Here is a 21,757-nt window from a genome sequence, read left to right as displayed (position 1 = left end):
CTCGAGCCTGCTCCGCTATTCAATAAGATCATGGCTGATCTTTGACCTCAACTCCACTTTCCCGCTGATCCCTATATCCCTTGATTTCCCTAGAGTCCAAAAATCTATCTATCTCAGCCTTGAATATACCAAACGATTCCAAAGATTCACAACCCTCAGGGAAGAAATTCCTCTTCACCTCAGTCTTAAATGGCCGGCTCCTTTGCCGAGACTGTGACCCCCAGTTCTGGACACTCCAGCCAGCGGAAACGACCTCGCATAAGAACATAACACAATAAAAGCAGGACTAGACCAATTGGCCCCTTGAACCTGCTCTGCCATTCCAGGAGAAATCCACTGATCTTCTACCTCAACTCCACTTGCCTGCACTATCCCCATAACCCTCAATTCCCTTCATATCCAAAAGTCTATCGATCTTGGTCTTGAATATAGTCAATGACTGAGCTTCCACAGCCCTCTGGGGTAGAGAATTCCAAAGATTCACAACCCTCAAGGAAAAAATTCCTCCTCATCTCAGTCCTAAATGACCGACATATTATTCTGAGACTGTGACCCCTGGACTCCTCAGCCAGGAGAAACATCCTCCCTGCATCTACTCTAAGAATATTGTATGTTTCAATGAGATCACCTCTCATTCTTCTAAACTTGAGAATATAGGCCTAGCCTGCTCAATTTCACCTCATAGGACAATCGTCCCATCCCAGGAATTAGTCTGGTGAGCCTCCGTTGTACTCTTTCTGTGGCAAGTATATTCTTCCTTAGGTAAGGGAGACCAAAACAGCACAATACTCCAGGTGTGGACATCTTTGCTCTTCTACTCAAATCCTCTTGTAGTACAGCATCAGTTCATTGCTCCATCACTTCCCTCAACCATACAACTACCCACATACTCAGCAGACTGCCTGTCCGCTATCAATCAGAAGGCTCACTAGGTTGTTTCCTGAGATGAAGGGAATGTCATATGAAGAAAGGTTGAGCAGGTTGGGCCTATATTCATTGGTGTTTAGAAGACGGAGAGGTGATCTTATTGAAACATACCATTTGTTTTCTTAATTGCTTGCTGTACCTGCAAGTTAACTGTGATTTGTGTACAAGGACACCCAGGTCTCTCTGAACACCAACATTTCCTAATTTATCATTTAAAAAATACTCTGCTTTTCTATTTTCCCTTCCAAAAAAATGGATAACTTCACATTTCTCCACATTATATTACATTCTTGCCCACTCACTTAGCCTGTCTAGATCCCCTTGAAGCATATTTGCATCCTCCTTACAACTTACATTCCCACTTAGCTTTGTATCCCAGCAACTACCCTGTCAATTCCTCTCAGAATCATCCATGTTTCAATGAGATTATGTCTCATTCTTCAAAACTCGAGGGTATAGGCCCAATCTATCCTTCTAGAACAAACCTCTCATCCCAGGGATGAATGTAATGAATCTTCGAGGCACCGCCTCAGAGGCTAGCATGTCCTTCCTCAGATAAGGAGACCAAAACTGTGCACAGTACTCCAGGTCTGCACTCACCAAAGCCCTGTACAATTGTAGCAATATTTTATTCTTAGACTCCAACCCCCTTGCAATAAAGGCCAACATGCCATTTGCCTTCTTAACTGCTTGCTGTACCTCGCATGCAAACTTTGTGTTTCCTATACAAGGACATCTAAATCTCTCTGAACACCAACATTTAATAATTTCTCACCATTTCTTTAAAAAAAGTGCAAACAATAAAGTCAATAGAATCATGCAGACAGACGTAATATATTTTTATTAAAATTATTAAACAATCGCATACCTGCAAGAATCTTGATCGCGATACCCATGAAGGCATGAAACGAGTTAAAAATGAATCGTCTGTTAAAAAAAATGCATAATAGCCATTTAATCTGGCTTTCATTTGATAATTATGCTTTAAAAAAAATTACAACTAATTTTAATTATGTAAAAATTACAACAAAAAGATACTTTTTTCTAGTCATTATTTTGATTGACTTCCATATGCACATCTTGCCTGCTCATGAATGACAACTCCAGAATCTGCCAAGGATTTATCTTTGGCTCCCTCAATGACATGCTGCCCTTCAGTGGCATCATCCACAGGCACAGCATCAGTTCCATTGCTCCATCACTTCCCTCAACCATACAACTACCCACATACTCAGCAGTCTATCTGTCCGCTATCAATCAGAAGGTTCACTAGGTTGTTTCCTGAGATGAAGGGAATGTCATATGAAGAAAGGTTGAGCAGGTTGGGCCGATATTCATTGGTGTTTAGAAGACGGAGAGGTGATCTTATTGAAACATACAAGAGTCTGAGGCGGCCCGACAAGGTAGATGCAGAGAGGATGTTTGCCCTCATGGGGGAATCTAGAACTAGGGGCAATAGTTTCAGAATAAGGGGTCGCCCATTTAAAAACAGAAACGAGGAGGAATTTCTTTGGAATTCTCGACCCCAGAGAGCTGTGGAGGCTGGATCTTTGAATATATTTAAGGTGGAAAAACAGATTTTTGAATGACAAGGGAGTCGAGGGTTATGGGGAGCGGGCAGGGAAGTAGATTCGAGGCGCTGATCAGCCATGATCTTATTGAATGGCTAGAGGGGCTAAATGGCCTACTCCTGCTCCTATTTCTTATGTTCTTATGTTCTTAATTATAGACGAGTCAAAATTATTCTCCAAATGAACAGGAAATCCCGAACCATTCATTCTCTGCTCCTGCAATAAATGCCACACCTTTGTCACTAACTGCCTCCCCTCAAGGACAAGTTAAATTGTTAAGGAAGTTTAAAAATCAATTTTTATTGGTGACTTAACACCCGGGAGGTTTTTTTTTTGTGTGTTTGTTTTTATTTTCAAGCACCAAAGCAGAGTCAATTCCAAGAAAAATGTGTTTTATTTTGATTAAATCTCAAGAACACAGCAATCAATCAGGCTCAGTTATCCTAAATGACAACCAACAATTATTTACACCATTTTTATGGGCTCAATGCCAGTTCCAAAAGTAATGCAAGTTAAATTTCGATCACAAAGTACTGTCATGGTAATTTAATATTAAAGTACTTCTCGGATATTTGCAACTGGACTGTGTGCTACAAAATGTTGACAGCCAGCATTAAGCAACACAAATATTTTTCAAATCTGATTGAAATATTTATCCTAAAATTTTGCAGCATGTGCAAGCGTATCCATTGTGATAACATAGCTGTCGTCATGATAAAGATTCTTCAATGTGCAATAGTCGCAGATCTCTGGACCTGATTTTTGGTAAGAAAGATAGAAAATTTCAGGGAATTTTTCTCCCTCAAATCTGGGAGATTGTCTCACCCAAATAAAAATCTGGGAATTTGTCAATGGATTTTAAAGATTCATATAAATTGTTGCAAAGTTATTACATAAAAGTCACACTGTAGAAGTAGAACATTCATTCAAAAGGGAGGGGGAAATGAAAGGGCTGAAAATCCTTGGGCCCACTCTGCTGGTGGAAAAACGTTAGCGTGGCCAAACACGACTTCTACTCCTGACCCCATGGGAGTATCTGAGGTCTAGGGGAAGTGACTTTGTTTACATGACAGCGGCAGGGACCCATACCACTGTGGGCACATCTTGAGCACCCAGAGGAGAGGGAGCAAGAAAAGCGGCCTGGGTCAGCTGCTCGCCAGCAAGCCCATCTTTGCTGCCCGGTTGGCCCTTATAAGGGAATCAGATATCCCTGCAGTCCACTGGGGCTCCAAACTAGAATCCAGGCCCAGACAGGTGGGCCTCAGTTCTACCGCTCCAACAGAATCATGTACACCAGCATCACGGTCGCTCAGTGGTGGTCAGCCCCGAGGCCAAGGAAATTCCCAGCATGGGAACTCCCTTTCCCTCAGCCCCAATCCTTCAGAAGTCCAATCAAGAATCAAAGAAAATGTGAAGCCCGGCCTGGGATCCACTTTATCGGGGTCGTGACTGATTGGCAGGATAAGGAGTGAGCATTTTAACCTAGCGACACCTGCAAAGTTCCAGCAGGGCTACTCAAATTACAGTCATGAGGGAAAACAGTTTACTGAGCACAGATTAGGGACTGAACCAGCGAGCTTTAGTCTGCAAGGCTCAATCACTCACAGCATAAACTCACTGAGCTACCGGGGATATTTATCCTAAATGTACAATTAATTATTAGTGTACCAGTCAGGAATAATTTTGGGTTTACATTTTTTTTTAAAACCTGTTTTATGTTTGGAGTTTGCCTACAATTTGCATAATGCAAGTTTGACTGTGCATTTTGCTAAATAAAGCCAATACCATCACCTGGCGAATGTTCAGAAAAGATCCTGGATATACATTGCTGCTTTCTCAAGCATCATAAAGAACATTTCTGTATATATCAATTACCTAGACATGAGCCATTAAGCCAACTAAAAACACATTCCCACTCAGTGTGAAGACATTCTCCATTCCAATGATGCAGATATGCCGTTCCATTAGCTAGCAGCTTATACAAGCCTTTATTTTCTCTTGAGCCTCAAATCCTTCTTTATGAAATCTGATTAGTTCTGAATGGATACTCCAGAAAGAAAAAAACAAGGTGCTGAATTCGCTAAACTGTTCAACAGCAATGCAAGTTTTAACAGGCTGGGGCTCTTTTCTCTAGAAAAGAGAATACTGAAGGGTGACCTGATAGAGGACTTTAAGATTATGAAAAGATTTGATGGGATAGACGTAGAGAAGATGTCTTCACTTGCAGGCAAGACCAGAACTAGGGATCACAGATAGTCATTAATAAATCCAATAGGAAATTCAGAAGAAACTTCTTTACTAAGAGAGTGGTGAGAATGTGGAACTCGCTACCACGGAGTAGTTAAGTGAATAGCATAGATGCATTTAAAGGGGTAGCTAAAGAAGCACAGGAGGGAGAAAATAGAATATATTAATGGGGTTAGACGAAGAGGGCTGGGAGAAGGATTGTGTGGAACATAAACAATGGCATGGACACATTGGGCCAAATGGCCTGTTTCTGTGCTGTAAATATTTTGTAAAAATAGAGACTATAAGTTATAAAAATGATTTATTCAATGCGGCAAGATGAAATCTCCTGAGGGCCACATCATGGTACCAGTGTGGAGTCTGCTATAATTTCCATAACAATTACATTTTCTAAAACCAACAGCAGTACAAGATGATCAAATTTGACAAAGTGGGAACAGTTAAAAACACTTGCAAAAGGATTTGAGTCAGTTATGTAAGACAGATGGTAAATAAAATGCCGAATGCAAAGTGTTTCACAACACTAGTAAAACAAAATGAATGGAATAGATTTTGAACAGGAGGATTCACAAAAAAAAGGATCAGGAGCACTCTCAGTCAGGAAAATCTGATGAAGCATTTTAAAAAAAAACTAAAGAAGTGCCAGGATATATAGCCAGAACAGGAGAATACAATTTCAGAGGTAATGATGGGGTTGCACAGTGCACTGATCACACAGCACTTGGATGGCTGTGTAATGTTCCAATTGCTACAAATGTACAGCATTGGAGCAAGAGTAGAGAATAGCAAGCAGAATGATTCAGAGGGTGACGAGCGATAAGGGGAGAAGACAATTAAAGTGGAGTCCCCGACTTATATAAACATCAGGAGGTTCAGGTTCAGATTCAGATTAAGACAAGTCCAGAATATCAGTTTAAAATAAAACAGGATCATAGTTCATCGATATAAACTAGTTAAAAGGTCAATTTAAATCAGATACTGCTAGGGTGCTTCTTTGTCTGCAGTAAAAAAGGCAAGTAGTCATTTGATGGGATGGGGGAAAGAGAGGGGAAGGTTGTTCAGTTGGCTGCCAGAGTGGACCAGAGAGTACTTGGGGGACCAAATGGGCTTTTGTAGCCCTTGCTATTTCTTGTGTTTCTTAAAAAGGGACTGTAGTGCGACTAATACAATTCCATGTGGCAGCACGTTAGTTTCAGAATGGGTGACTGCCAGTTTCTGCTCTATCAGTCTGAGAGAGGAAGCAGCAACAGAGCTTGTGCACTTCCTCATGGGAAATGGAAAGCCCTGCAGGCGAGTCATTTGTACCACATCCCTAGCAACAAGCTTGGAAAAAAAAAACAGGCAGCAGTTGACCTGCCTGATCTCAGCAAGAGAACACAACAAGAATTAGCAGGAGTAGGCCATTCGGCCCCTCGAGCCTGCTCCACCATTCAAGATGATCATGGCTGATCTTCAACCTCAATTCCATATCCCTTGATTCCCCGAAAGTCCAACGATCTATTTATCTCAGCCTCGAATATACCAAACGACTGAGCATCCATAGCCCTCTGGGGCAGAGAATTCCAAAGAAAGATTCACAAACCTCCGAGTGAAGAAATTCTTCATCAGTCTTAAATGGCCGACTCCTTATCCTGAGGCTATTTCACCCCCCACCCCCCCACCCCACAACTAGACTCTCCAGCCAGGGCAAACAACCTCAGCATCTACCTTGTCAACACCCCCCACCCCGCCTGCCCGATCACCCCTCATTCTTCTAAACTAGAGAGAATAGGCCCAATCTACTCAATCTCTCCTCAGGACAACCCTCTCATCCCAGGGACCAATGTAGTGAACCTGTGTTGCACCGCCTCCAAGATAAGTACAGGTGTGACATCCAAAATCCGGAGTTCCTGAATCCGGAATCTGGCCCGATCCGTGGCAGGATCATCCAGAAACCGAAATTGTTCCGACATCCAGACTCCCTGGCCTTCAGCCCGACCCCACCTCTCCTCCCCCTCCCCGGAATCCTGACAGCCTCGGTTCAGAGGTTTCCGGATTTCGATGTCACACCTGTATATCCTTCCTCAGATAATGAGACCAAAGGAGAATGGTGCATGTCACACAAGAATCAAAAAGCCATAAAAGCAACCACATTTGCATTGCAATATGGGGGGGGAGGGGGGTGGGGGGAACAATCGGAAGTATAGTTAAAACAGTAAAGATTCAACCAAAATACTGCTCAAAAAGATCAGTACAGTCTCTATAATATGGCAAAGTTGCTTGGAAATTCTGCAAGGCCAAAAAAAATTGTCAACATCTTTATTTCCTGCAACATGGTTGCTAACATCATTATTCAGCAGTGTCATCAATGAATTCCATATTCTAAATGTGCAGCTGTTTCAACGTGGTAGAAATGTATTCCCCTTGTGTTACAGCTCAGTTGGTCTTCCTCACATTACCAGAATCCAATTACCTGTCTTTGTTTAAATAGTTAAATGATATGCTGTGAATGAACCATGTCAGAACAAACTCAGGATTCAAACTACATCACGCGACAATACGAGATGAAAAATTGTTATTGAACTGACCTCTTGTGGTCTGGTGCAGGTCGGAAGATGGCTACAGTAGGTTGAATCAGTGTGAGCCCCAGTACAATACAACCCAACAAAGGGTGATTTCCTGCACTCTGCAAGAGAAAAACACAGAAACATAGGAAAAGCAAGGTTTCACTATAATCTAGCAAAAAGATTATACAGGGTATTTACATTTTAAGGTGAAGAATTAAGGCATTTGCTTACATCAAGTCTACAGCACCGAAACAGGACATTCGGCCCAACTGGTCTATGCTGGTGTTTGTGCTCCCCACAAGCCTCTTCATTTAATCCCATCAGCATGACCTTCTATTTCTTTCTCACTCATGTGCTCATCTAGCACTCCCTTAAATGCAGCTATGCTATTTGCATCATTCACTCCATGTGGTAGCGAGTTCCACATTCTAACCACTCTCTGGGTAAAGATTGTTTGCTGAATTCCCTATTGGATTTATAAGTGACTATCTTATATTATGACCTCTAGTTTGGATTCTCCACAAGTGGCAACATTTTCTCCACATCTACTCTATCAAACCATTTCAGGATTTTAAAAAGCCCTCCATCATGTCACTCCCTCGGCCTTCTCTTTTCTAGAGAAAGGAGTCCCAGTCTGTACAACCTTTCCCGATAGGCATTCGCTTTCAGTTTTGGCATTATCAAGATTAATTTGTTTTTTTAATAACACCTTCAATCCCGCTATATCATTTTTACAAATGGCGACCAGAACTGTGCAGGGTACTCAAGTGTGGTATAACCAAGATTCGATAGGCAGAGAGGTTGTTTCCACTGGTCGGGGAGACTAGAACTAGGGGGCACAGCCTCAAAATATGGGGGAGCCAATTTAAAACCGAGTTGAGAAGGAATTTCTTCTCCCAGAGGGTTGTGAATCTGTGGAATTCTCTGCCCAAGGAAGCAGTTGAGGCTAGCTCATTGAATGTATTCAAGTCACAGATAGATAGATTTTTAACCAATAAGGGAATTAAGGGTTACGGGGAGCGGGCGGGTAAGTGGAGCTGAGTCCACGGCCAGATCAGCCATGATTTTGTTGAGTGGTGGAGCAGGCTCAAGGGGCTCGATGACCTACTCCTGTTCCTAATTCTTATGTTCTTATGATACAAGTTTAGCATAACTTCTCTGCTGTTCAATTCTATAGCTCTAGAAATTAACCCCAGTGATTGGTTTGCTTTTTGGGCATTAACCTGCGTCGCTACTTTTAGTGTTTTGTAAATGTGTACCCCTAGATCCCTTTGCTCCTCTTCCCCATTTAGTCTTATTATCCAGCAGCATGTAGCCTTTTTATTCTTCCTACCAAAATGCACCACCTCACACTTATCTATATTGAAATTCATTTGCCAATTACTTGCCCATTCTGCTAGTTTATTAAAATCTTTTTGTACTTTGTCACATCTGTATTGACTACAGCCACCAATTTGGTGTCGTCTGCAGATTTTGAAATCGTACTTCCAATTCCAAATCGTTAATGTAAATTGTGAACTAGTGGTCCCTGCATCGATCCCTGTGGAACGCCACTTCCCACCTTTTGCCAGTCTGAGTAGCTACCCTTAACCCGACGGTCAGTTTTGTTTTGTATCCATTCTGCTCCTGACTCCACATGCTCTACGAGTCTACTATGCAGTACCTCATTGAAGGCCATTTGGAAATAATCACAAATCATTTTCCCCCACTGTCAGTAGATCATGTGACGTGGGTATATCCCAAGAGGATCCCAGAAGTAAAGCAGTGTGGATTTAATGAGTGAGTGAGGCAGGGGCAGCAAGCGGGAGCAGACAACATTTTCAGTAGGGAATAAGTTGGCCAACAGAGCAAATTCCCCAACCAGGGCCGAGTGATACATTAAACAATAAAAATTGCAGCTGGGAGCGATAGTAGGCTTAGAGTTAGAAGAACTAAGAGGTAAGTATTGGGAGGGAAAGAAAGTCAGGAAGCCAGCTCCACAGAAGCTGGATGCGACGGCATAGAGGGTAGATCGGAGGGGAAACAGTGCCACCATTGATGGGATGACTGAAATGCTGTGACACAAGGATGAGCTTGAGCACAGAGCTGGGAGGACGCAAACATAGCGAATCGCCAGCAGGGAGGAATTTTGTGAGCGCAGGTGGAGAGAAGGAAGGTGGTGGAGATATCTGACTGAAAAGGAGTGGAGCCACAGAACCAAAAGGTCTCCAAGTTAATAGACACGAGAGCAGACCTGTGGGACAGCGAGAGGAACGGCTGCAGATAAAGGTAGGCCCAAGAGCCTCGCGGGAGCGTGATTGTCAGGGAGCTAGATAAGTGATGTCTGTGCAAGGGAAGGAGCTGATTGGCGAGTTCTTGAGTTGTTGGTGATAACTTTTTTTTTTATAAAAGTGTTAAGTAACTTAACAGAAATAAACTTAATAGTTTATTAAGTAGAGGCATGGCAGGGCACCTCGGTTTCGTGGAATGCACATCTTGTGCCATGTGGGGACTCCAGGACTCTTCCCGTATCCAGGACAACCACACGTGCAGGAAGTGTCGTCAGCTGGAGGAGCTCCAGCTTTGAGCTTGAGTAGCAGCTGGTGTTACTGCAGTGCATCCGTAAGGCCGAGGGCTTCGTGGATAGCATGTTTCAGGTGGTCCCCCCACAGCGCAAGAGTGTGCAGGCATAGAGGGAATGGGTGACCGTCAAGACAGACAAGGAGGACCAGTCAGGTAGTGCAGGAGTCGAGTGCATCGCACTCTCAATACAGGTGTGAGGACAATGGTTTCTCCGGGAAGTACTGCCAGAGCCAAGTCCACGGGTGGCTTAGCTGTACAGGGGGAGGAGGAGGATCATCAGGAAAGTAATACTGATGAGAGGTTCAATAGTTAGGGGAACAGATGTGATTTTCAGGATGGTATGTTGCCTCGCTAGTGCCAGGGTCAAGGATGTCACTGAGCGGCTGCAGAACATGGAGAGGGGAGGGTGAACAGTCAGAGGTCGTGGCCAAATCAATAACAACAACATAGGTAGAAAGAGGGATGAGGTCCTGCAGGCAGATTTTAAGGAGCTAGGGAAGAGATTAAAAAGCAGGACCTCAGTAATCGCTGGATTACTCCCAGTGCCATGAGCTTGTGAGTATAGAAATAGAAGGAGAGCATGGCTGGAGAAATGGTGCAGGAGGGCTCTAGATTCCTGGGACATTGGGACTGGTTCGGAGGGAGGTGGAACCTGTAAAGGCTGGACGGGTTGCTTCTCAACAGAGCTGGGACCGACGTCCTCATGGGGAGGTTTGCTAATGTTGCGGAGAGGGTTTAAACTAATTTAGCAGAGGGATGGCGACCAGGATGTAGCATTAGAAAGGAGAAACAAGGTACACAAAGGATTGGGAGAGACAGATAGCACTAGAGTAAGAAATAGTATGGTATTAGGTGGGGTCAGACTAAGAATACAAAAAGGTTTACAGTGCATGTATGTGAATGCACAAAGTGTGGTAAAATAAGGTTGGTGAGCTGCAGGTGCAAATAAACACATGGGAATATGATGTGGCGATAACAGAGACCTGGGTCAAAAAAGGACAAGATTGGCTACTAAACATTCCTGGATACAAGGTGTTCAGGAAAGATAGGGAAGGTGTGATGGCAGTATTGATTGAGAATATTACCGTTCTGGAGAGAGAGATGATTACGTGGAGGGGTCAAGGACATAATCTAGTTGGTTAGAGGGTAGAAACAATAGAGGTGCCATTATACTACTAGGTGTATTCTATAGGCCGCGAAGTAGTAGGAAGGATATAGAGGAGAAAATTTTCTGGGAAATTAGAGAGGTACAAGAATTATAGAGTAGCGATAAAGGGGAATTCAACTATCCCAATATAGACTGGAATAGCAATAGTGCAAACGGCAGAGAGGGGGAAGAATTTCTGAAATGTGTTTAGCAGAGCTTTCTTGATCGGTATGTTTCCAGCCCAACAAGGAAGGAGGCATTGCTGGATCTGGTTCTGGGGATTCAGATGGGTCAAGTAGAGCAAGGTGTCAGTAGGGGAATATTTATCAGTGTCATACGGTTTAGACTAGCTATGGAAAAAGACGGAGCAATCTAGAGCAAAAGTACTTAATTGAAGGAAAGTCAATTGCACTGGGTTGTGAATGGATCTGGCCTGGGTAAATTGGACTAAAAGATTGGCAGGCAAAACTGTAATCGAACAATGGGCTGCCTTTAAAGAGGAGGTGGTTCAGGTACAGTCAAGGTTATTTCCCACGGTGGGGGGGGGGGGGGAGGGGGGGAGGAAACGAGGGTAGGGCAACCAAAGCCAGAGCTTCCTGGATGACAAAAGAGATAGAGAGTAAGATGAAGCAGAAAAAGGGCATGTATGACAGATGTCAGATTGAAAATACAAGAACGAACCAGGCTGAATATGGAAAGTTCAGAGTGGAAGTGAAAAAGGAAATAAGACGGACAAAGAGAGAATAGGAGAATAGATTGGTAGCTAACATAAAAAGGGGATCCAAAAGACTTCTATAGGAATATAAATAGTAAACAATGGTAAGCAGGGTGTGGCTGATTAGGCATCAAAATGGAGACCTACACATTAAGGCAGAGGGCATGGCAGAGGTACTAAATGAGTATTTTCATTGGTCTTTACCAAGGAAGATGCTGCTGCACCAATCAGTGAAAGGGGAGGTAGTGGAGATACTGGATGGGATAAAAATTGATAAAGAGGAGGTACTAGAAAGGCTGGCTGTACTTAAAGTATGTAAGTCACCAGGAGCGGATGGGATGCATCCTAGGATGCTAAGGGAAGCAAAGCTGTATATTGCGGAGGTACTGGCCATAATCTTCCAATCCTCCTTGGATACGGGGGTGGTGCCAGAGGACTGGAGAATTGCAAATGTTACACCCTTGTTCAAAAAAGGGTGCAAGGATAAACCCAGCAACTACAGATCAGTCAGCTTAACCTCGGTGGTGGGGAAGCTTTTAGGAACGATAATCAGGGACAAAATTGCCACTTGGACAAGTGTGGAATAATTAAGGAAAGCCAGCACGGATTTGTCAAAGGGCGGATGAGGGCAATGCGGTTCAATGTGTACATGGACTTCCAAAAGACATTTGATAAAGTGCCACAAATTAGGCTTGCCAGCAAAGGTGAAACCCATGGAATAAAAGTGACAGTGGTAGCATGGATATGCATTTGGTTAAATGACAGGAAACAGAGTTGTGAACGGTTATTTTTCAGACTGGAGGAAGGTGCACAATGGTGTTCCCCAGGGGTCAGTATTAGGACCGCTGCTTTTCTTGATATATATTAATGATTTGGACTTGGGTGTACAGGGCACAATTTAAAAATTTGCAGATGACACAAAACTTGGAAGTATAGTGAACAATGAGGATGATAGTGATAGATTTCAAGACAAACAGGCTGGTGGAATGGGTGGACACGTGGCAGATGAAACGCAGAAGAGTGCAAAGTGATACATTTTGGTATGAAGAACAAGAGGAGGCAATATAAACTAAAGGGCACAATTCTAAAGGGGGTGCACGAATAGGGGGTGGGGGGGTGCACAAATAGGGAAACCCAGGGGTATATGTGCACAAATCGTTGAAGGTGGCAGGGCAAGTTGAGAAAGCGATTTAAAAAAGCATACAGGATCCTGGGCTTCATAAATAGAGGCAGAGATATAAAAGCAAGGAAATTATGAAGAATTGTTATAAAACACTGGCTTGGTCTCAACTGGAGTATTATGTCCAATTCTGGGCACAGCACTTTAGGAAGGACGTGAAGGCCTTAGAGAGGGTGCAGAAAAGATTTACAAGATTGGTTCCAGGGATGAGGATCTTAGTTATGTGGGGTTGTTGTGCTTTGAGCAGAGACGTTTGAGAGGAGATTTGATCGAGATGTTCAAAATCATGGAGTCTATTGGCAGAAGTGTTGACAAACAGGTCACAGATTTAAGGTGATTGGCAGAAGAACCAAAGGCAACATGAGGAAAAACATTTATACGCAGCGCGTGGTTAGGATCTGGAATTCACTGCCTGAAAAAGTGGTGGCGGCAGATTCAACTGTGGATTTCAAAAGGGAATTGGATAAGTACCTGTAGGTTGCAGGGCTACGGGGAAAGAGTAGGGAAGTGGGACTAGCTGAAGTGTTCTAGTAGAGAGCCGGCATGGACTCGACGGGCCGAATGGCCTCCTTTTGTGTTGTAACCATTCTATGATGGTAATTTTTAGAGAGACTTGACTGCTTGCTCATTAAAAGTAGCATAAGCAGGCGTAACATCAGACATTACCAAGCACTCAGTGTCACAATGGGTGATAAAAATTGTGACACAGGAAGTGCATCCTTTACAAGAAATCTAATATGATGAAATGGTAATCTGAAGTAAATAATATTCTGGAAATAGTCATCGTATTACATTTTAATTTTGGTGCTGAAATACTACCTAAAGTAATGATACAAACATTAATCATTTTTTTTAAATTGACTAAATGCACTTGAGCTTATCAGATTGCTCATTTTAAAAAATGAATTAAAGGTGAGAACTTACGTAACTCCAACCTTTCACATGCACGAATATCAGCACAAAGCCTATGATTGTTATTGCAACAGTTAGCAGCATCAGAGACAAATGAAGCTAAGGAAAAAAAAAGAAGAGTACATCATATGATGTTTTCATTTCTGTGTCATTTACTGTGAACATACATATTTCAACCTGACGACAGCATGCATGGGCAATGATTAATGAACCTTTCCCCATCAGAAAAATTGTTATTCCTCTTCTCAATCAGCAAAAGTCTGTGACTGTAGAACAAACCATTCTCTACAAATAAACAATTGAAGCTATTGCTCCAAGCTGTTCAAGGGGCTCGAATTGCCAAGATTGTTTGTAATAAAGTAAAACAGAAAATAAGTAAATTAGAAAATATAACAGTAAAATAGCATAGCTACACAGCTACCTCATTAAGAACACAAGAAATAGGAGCAAGAGTCAGCCATTCAGCCCCTTGAGCCTGCTCCTCTATTTCAATAAGATCATGTCTCATCGTCTACCACATATCTACTTTCCTACACTATCCCCATATCCCTTAATGTCCAAAAATCTATCAATCTGTCTTAAATATACTCAACAACTAAGCCTCCTGGGGCAGGGAATTCCAAATATTCAAAACACTCAGTGAAGAAATTTCTCCTCATCTCAGTCCTAAACGGTCAACTCTTTATTCTGAGACGGTGACCCCTGGTTCTAGATTTCCCAGCCAGAGGAAACACCCTCCCTGCATCTACCCGGTCAAGCCCGGTAATAATTTTATATGTTTCAATGAGATCACCTCTCATTCTTCTAAACTCGAGAATATGGATCTAGTCTACTCAATCTCTCCTCATAGGACAATCTCTCCATCCCAGGAATCAGTCTGGTGAACCTTTGTTGCACTTCCTCAATGACAAGTATATACTTCCTTAGGTAAGGAGACCAAAACTGTACACAATACTCCAGGTGTGGTCTCACCAGGGCCCTATATAATTGCAGTAATACGTCTTTACTCTTAAACTCAAATCCTCTTGTAATAAAGACCAACATACCATTTGCCTTCCTAATTGCTTGCTGTACCTGCATTTTAACTTTGTGATTAGTGAACAAGGACACTCATTTCTCTCTGAACACCATTTCCCAATCTCAACTTTAAAAAAAATACTCTGCTTTTCTTTTTTACCTATCGAAGTGGATGACTTCACATTTATCCACATTATATTCCATTTGCCATGTTCTTGCCCACTTAGCCCATCTATAGTCCCCTTGAAGCCTCTTTGCAATCCTCCTCACAACTTACATTGCCACCTAAGCCATCGATGCCTTATTACCTTTGTTACTCTGTCCCTTCCTGATCCACTCTGCTTATTTTTACCCCAAATCCTACTCTGCTCTAGAACCTTAACATTTCTCTTGCTGCTTTTAAATGTACTCTTTCCTGAAGCCTCCAACCTCCACTTCATCAGTTTAAAGCCCTGTCTTACTGCCCTAGTTATTCAATTCGCCAGGACACTGGTCCCAGTCCGGTTTAAGTGCAGCCCGTCCCATTGGAACAGTTCCCTTTTTCCCTAGTACTGGTGCCAATGCCCCATGAACTGAAACCCCTTCCTCCCACACCATTCTTTAAGCTACGCATTTAAATCTCTAATCTGTTTGGTCACTATGCCAATTTACTTGACCAAATGCTTGGCTCAGTGCCTCTGAGTTCTATCAGATAAGAGTATTTCGACAAAGAGTGGGAATGCACTGGAACATGGCCAGGGCTCAATAATGATCCAATTTAGTTGGCAATTCTGAAAACAAGTAATCAGCTTTCTACAGCTTACCTGAAACCAAATATTCTTGCCCAAAATCTTCTTTGTGCCTCCAATCTCCTTAAAGAATTTTGCAATTATCATGCCAATGCTTCCAGTTGTCATCCAGGCTATTAACATCAGTGCAGCTTTAAAATAGAAAAGTGGTAGGGTTTTATATATTTTTTGTATTCCCATCCATTACCAAGATCTCTCCATATTTTATACTCCATTATGAGGCACTCCCTGTGCCACAACGAACATACAAAATCCTGGAACAAGCTTCGAGAATTGCACTGTAAACTAAGGTCAATCTAAAGTGCATTGTGGGAAGGATGCGCAAGGATCTTTTCTTCTTTGCAAATCTCAGTTTTTCCATCATCCTATACTTTTCAGACTTTTGAAACCCAAGCTTGAAATCATCCATTCCCCGCTTCACGATTTACCTCATCTCTGACTCTTTACAACTGGGGTGGTATCCTGTACGATGGGCCTTGACCTTGGTTTCTCAATTTAAAAAAAGCCATCACTAGTCACCAAAAGAAAGTGATTATCAATTGCTGCCTGCGCAAAGTGGGGTTGTTCATTACAGACCATGTGCCAAACTTGGTAAGGTCTACAGTGCCACACTTGCCTTTCAGAAAAGGTGCCATATGACAGCTCATAAGCAAGCAGATAATATTTCGATCTATGCCGAATAGCTAAATTGTTAAATATGTGTCATGTTGAAAAGAATTTGGTATATGAAATATTTTGAGTAGTTATGACTTGCAGAAAATAGAAGCTAATTTTGATTCAACGTCGATAATTGAATTTACTTAGTTGTAGAAGTAACAGTTAGCCGCGTGCGGCGGCTCGGCCTGGAAATCGTCGCGGTCCCGGCCTGCAAGACTATCAGAGGGTGCAGCGTGTGGCAGCATGCCACTTCAGAGAGCAGGGGTTGGAGGGGCGACTGCTGACTGCAATGTGGGCAGCAGGAGTGGCGAGGTCGGGGCGAAGGAGCGGCAAGAGTTTGTAGAGGGATGTGATCGGGGCCCAGGAGAGACGAGAGCTCGCGACCCAGAAGAGGCGAGGGCCCAGGGGCAGCATGCGCCACAGCCCACACTGCAATATGTGTGTGCAGTCGTCCTGGTTAATCCTCGCCACTGGACCAGGACCTAGCTCTGTCAAGCCCATGTGGTGGCTGGTGTGCAACGGCCACCATACATTAAAAAAATTCCACACACAGATATCTTCCACCTGTCAAGGTGTAGCTCGGGATCGGAATATTAGACCCTTCATTGAAACATCAGTGAACTCATCGCTTTTCAGCGTGGAAGCAAGTCATCCTCGTTTCGAGGGACTGCCTATGATGAGGTCCTACGAAACGAATTTAAGGAGCTAGGAGCTAAATTAAAAAGTAGGACCTCAAAAGTAGTCATCTCGGGATTGCTACCAGTGCCACGTGATAGTCAGAGTAGGAATCGCGGGCAGCGTAAATGAATACGTGGCTTAAGCAGTGGTGCAGCAGGGAGGGATTCAAATTCCTGGGGCATTGGAACCGGTTCTGGGGGAGGTGGGACCAGTACAAACCGGACGGTCTGCACCTGGGCAGGACCGGAACCAATGTCCTAGGGGGAGTGTTTGCTAGTGCTGTTGGGGAGGAGTTAAACTAATATGGCAGGGGGATGGGAACCAATGCAGGGAGACAGAGGGAAACAAAAAGGAGGCAAAAGCAAAAGACAGAAAGGAGATGAGGAAAAGTGGAGGGCAGAGAAACCCAAGGCAAAGAACAAAAAGGGCCATTGTACAGCAAAATTCTAAAAGGACAAAGGGTGTTAAAAAAACAAGCCTTAATGCAATTGTGTCTTAATGCAAGGAGTATCCGCAATAAGGTGATGAATTAACTGTGCAAATAGATGTTAACAAATATGATGTGATTGGGATTACGGAGACGTGGCTCCAGGATGATCAGGGCTGGGAACTCAACATCCAGGAGTATTCAACATTCAGGAAAGATAGAATAAAAGGAAAAGGAGGTGGGGTAGCATTGCTGGTTAAGGAGGAAATTAAGGCAATAGTTCGGAAGGACATTAGCTTGGATGATGTGGAATCTATATGGGTAGAGCTGAACACCAAAGGGCAAAAAACGTTAGTGGGAGTTGTGTACAGACCTCCAGACAGTAGTAGTGATGTTGGGGAGGGCATCAAACATGAAATTAGGGGTGCGTGCAATAAAGGTGCAGCAGTTATAATGGGTGACTTTAATATGCACATAGATTGGGCGAGCCAAACTGGAAGCAATACGGTGGAGGAGGATTTCCTGGAGTGCATAAGGGATGGTTTTTTCGGCCAATATGTCGAGAAACCAACTAGGGGGGAGGCCATCTTAGACTGGGTGTTGTGTAATGAGAGAGGATTAATTAGCAATCTCGTTGTGCGAGGCCCCTTGGGGAAGAGTGACCATAATATGGTGGAATTCTGCATTAGGATGGAGAATGAAACAGTTAATTCAGAGACCATGGTCCAGAACTTAAAGAAGGCTAACTTTGAAGGTATGAGGCGTGAATTGGCTAGGATAGATTGGCGAATGATACTGAAGGGGTTGACTGTGGATGGGCAATGGCAGACATTTAGAGACCGCATGGATGAACGACAACAATTGTACATTCCTGTCTGGCGTAAAAATAAAAAAGGGAAGGTGGCTCAACCATGGCTATCAAGGGAAATCAGGGATAGTATTAAAGCCAAGGATGTGACATACAAATTGGCCAGAAATAGCAGCGAACCCGGGGACTGGGAGAAATTTAGAACTCAGCAGAGGAGGACAAAGGGTTTGATTAGGGCAGGGAAAATAGAGTACGAGAAGAAGCTTGCAGGGAACATTAAGACGGATTGCAAAAGTTTCTATAGATATGTAAAGAGAAAAAGGTTAGTAAAGACAAACGTAGGTCCCCTGCAGTCAGAATCAGGGGAAGTCATAACGGGGAACAAAGAAATGGCGGACCAATTGAACAAGTACTTTGGTTCGGTATTCACTGAGGAGGATACAAACAACCTTCCGGATATAAAAGGGGTCAGAGGGTCTAGTAAGGAGGAGGAACTGAGGGAAATCCTTATTAGTCGGGAAATTGTGTTGGGGAAATTGATGGGATTGAAGGCCGATAAATCCCCAGGGCCTGATGGACTGCATCCCAGAGTACTTAAGGAGGTGGCCTTGGAAATAGTGGATGCATTGACAGTCATTTTCCAACATTCCATTGACTCTGGATCAGTTCCTATGGAGTGGAGGGTAGCCAATGTAACCCCACTTTTTAAAAAAAGAGCGAGAGATATAACAGGGAATTATAGACCGGTCAGCCTGACATCAGTAGTGGGTAAAATGATGGAATCAATTGTTAAGGATGTCATAGCAGTGCATTTGGAAAGAGGTGATATGATAGGTCCAAGTCAGCATGGATTTGTGAAAGGGAAATCATGCTTGACAAATCTTCTGGAATTTTTTGAGGATGTTTCCAGTAGAGTGGACAAGGGAGAACCAGTTGATGTGGTATATTTGGACTTTCAGAAGGTTTTCGACAAGGTCCCACACAAGAGATTAATGTGCAAAGTTAAAGCACATGGGATTGGGGGCAGTGTGCTGACATGGATTGAGAACTGGTTGTCAGACAAGAAGCAAAGAGTAGGAGTAAATGGGGACTTTTCAGAATGGCAGGCAGTGACTAGTGGGGTACCGCAAGGTTCTGTGCTGGGGCCCCAGCTGTTTACACTGTACATTAATGATTTAGACGAGGGGATTAAATGTAGTATCTCCAAATTTGCGGATGACACTAAGTTGGGTGGCAGTGTGAGCTGCGAGGAGGATGCTGTGAGGCTGCAGAGCGACTTGGATAGGTTAGGTGAGTGGGCAAATGCATGGCAGATGAAGTATAATGTGGATAAATGTGAGGTTATCCACTTTGGTGGTAAAAACAGAGAGACAGACTATTATCTGAATGGTGATAGATTAGGAAAAGGGGAGGTGCAAAGAGACCTGGGTGTCATGGTACATCAGTCATTGAAGGTTGGCATGCAGGTACAGCAGGCGGTTAAGAAAGCAAATGGCATGTTGGCCTTCATAGCGAGGGGATTTGAGTACAGGGGCAGGGAGGTGTTACTACAGTTGTACAGGGCCTTGGTGAGGCCACACCTGGAGTATTGTGTACAATTTTGGTCTCCTAACCTGAGGAAGGACATTCTTGCTATTGAGGGAGTGCAGCGAAGGTTCACCAGACTGATTCCCGGGATGGCAGGACTGACCTATCAAAAAAGACTGGATCAACTGGGCTTGTATTCACTGGAGTTCAGAAGAATGAGAGGGGACCTCATAGAAACGTTTAAAATTCTGACGGGTTTAGACAGGTTAGATGCAGGAAGAATGTTCCCAATATTGGGGAAGTCCAGAACCAGGGGTCACAGTCTAAGGATAAGGGGTAAGCCATTTAGGACCGAGATGAGGAGAAACTTCTTCACCCAGAGAGTGGTGAACCTGTGGAATTCTCTACCACAGAAAGTTGTTGAGGCCAATTCACAAAATATATTCAAAAAGGAGTTAGATGTTGTCCTTACTACTAGGGGGATCGTGAGAAAGCAGGAATGGGGTATTGAAGTTGCATGTTCAGCCATGAACTCATTGAATGGCGATGCAGGCTAGAAGGGCCGAATGGCCTACTCCTGCACCTATTTTCTATGTTTCTATAATGATGAGTTAGCAAAACAGTTAGCAACCACTTTCACATCCCTTACCATGAGTCTTGATGAAGATGGATCGGCCGTTGTTCCCTTCTGCTCGCTGTATAACTGAAACATCTACTTTCTCTGTCGAGATGAATGGGATATTTGCATGCTTGCTTATTTGTCCTGAAATATAAGCAACAGGTCTAAATGCATGGTAGGAATAGGCCATTATTTGTGTTTAAAAAGAACCTTATACTGTGTATTATTTACCAATGTCCTTTGCAATTGCAACCACGGCATATTATTTCTCCATCATTTGACATGGTCGACCATTCCATCTCCCCCAGTCCACCTCCTTGTGTCACCCTTAATTGGTTCCACTCCTTTCTGTTCTAACATAACCAGGACATTTCTAGCGATGGCTTTGACCTCCTGCCCCTTCATAGTCACCTCAAAAGTGCTCCAAGGTTCTATTCTTGGGCTCCTCATCCTCATTTATATTATCTACTGGCATGAGAAGTTTCTACATGAATACTGATAACATTGAACTCAACTTCTCCAATACTGCCATCATGGGTGTTGTCAAGTAGCTTGTCCAACATCAAGCTATGGATGAGCCACAACTTTCTCCAGTTGTCAAGACTATATTCTTCCAGATCAACTCCCACCAAAAATCTTCATAGCCTTACTTCTGACTCCATGGTCCACCCTAAGTGCTTTCGCAGAAAGTACAAAACTTCAGTGTCTCGTTTGACCTGGAGCTGAGCTTAAACTATATTTTATCCATCACCAAGACTGCTTACTTCCACCCATGTAGCATTGTCGGCCTTTACCTTTATCTTGCACTCCAGCTACCGAACCTGATCTGTCTCCAGTCTTGACCTTCAACACCCTGCTCCTTTCTACACAGACTTCAACTGGTCCCAAGCTCTGCTGCCCTGCTCGTTACCCTGGTCTTCTCTGACCACTGTTCCTGTGCCCTACAACACAGTGAATTCTGAATGTGTGTTTACATTTTCAAATCCCTCCATGGTCTTGCTACTGCAAGATCATCATGGATTAGTTGTTTTTTTTAAATACTTGTTTTGATATCTTATCAGTATTAGATCTATATTGTGTATAAGGAGTAAATGTAGAAGTTTGTAATAATCAACCGCATGCTATGATAACGTGAATTATGTAGAACATAACCTTTTTCTTAAACTTAAAAATTCTGAGTAAGCTGTAACCAGACAACCTGGGGTGAGAAAGAGATTACCATGGTCAAATAGATAGCAGTTAGCCTGGGAACCAAGGCTAGCTGCAGTTACCATTGTGTTGAAATGCATTAACATCCACAGTGAATCATAAAAACAAAAGCCAACAGCAGGGGTCATATCTTGACCTATGGAGACATTTTAGAGGAGTGGGACTAGCTGAGGTGCTCTTTGCAGCCAGCCGGCACTGGCTTGACAGGCCAAATAGTCTT

At 43.2% G+C, this 21,757-nt stretch overlaps 1 protein-coding gene across 3 annotated transcripts in view; it reads right to left on the bottom strand.

Moving 5' to 3' along the window:
- The window catches only part of LOC139268469 (putative ferric-chelate reductase 1), a 63,163-nt gene that overhangs the window by 7,372 nt on the left and 34,034 nt on the right, over nt 1-21,757 (bottom strand). For 2 of the 3 annotated variants that reach the window (XM_070886671.1, XM_070886672.1), the window contains exons 9-13: nt 20,359-20,472; nt 15,628-15,743; nt 13,820-13,906; nt 7,313-7,410; nt 1,796-1,854 (exon numbers count right to left, since the gene is read on the bottom strand). In XM_070886671.1, the coding sequence (XP_070742772.1) occupies nt 1,796-1,854; nt 7,313-7,410; nt 13,820-13,906; nt 15,628-15,743; nt 20,359-20,472 (474 nt within the window). Of the gene's footprint in view, nt 1-1,795; nt 1,855-2,987; nt 3,254-7,312; nt 7,411-13,819; nt 13,907-15,627; nt 15,744-20,358; nt 20,473-21,757 lie in introns of those variants that run through there. The other variant, XM_070886673.1, reaches the window with a different exon arrangement.

This window comes from Pristiophorus japonicus, chromosome 8 (genome assembly GCF_044704955.1).
Source record: "Pristiophorus japonicus isolate sPriJap1 chromosome 8, sPriJap1.hap1, whole genome shotgun sequence".
Taxonomy (NCBI): Eukaryota; Metazoa; Chordata; class Chondrichthyes; family Pristiophoridae; genus Pristiophorus; species Pristiophorus japonicus.
Note: the sequence above shows the minus strand (reverse complement) of the source record. Positions and strands in the feature narration are given on the sequence as shown.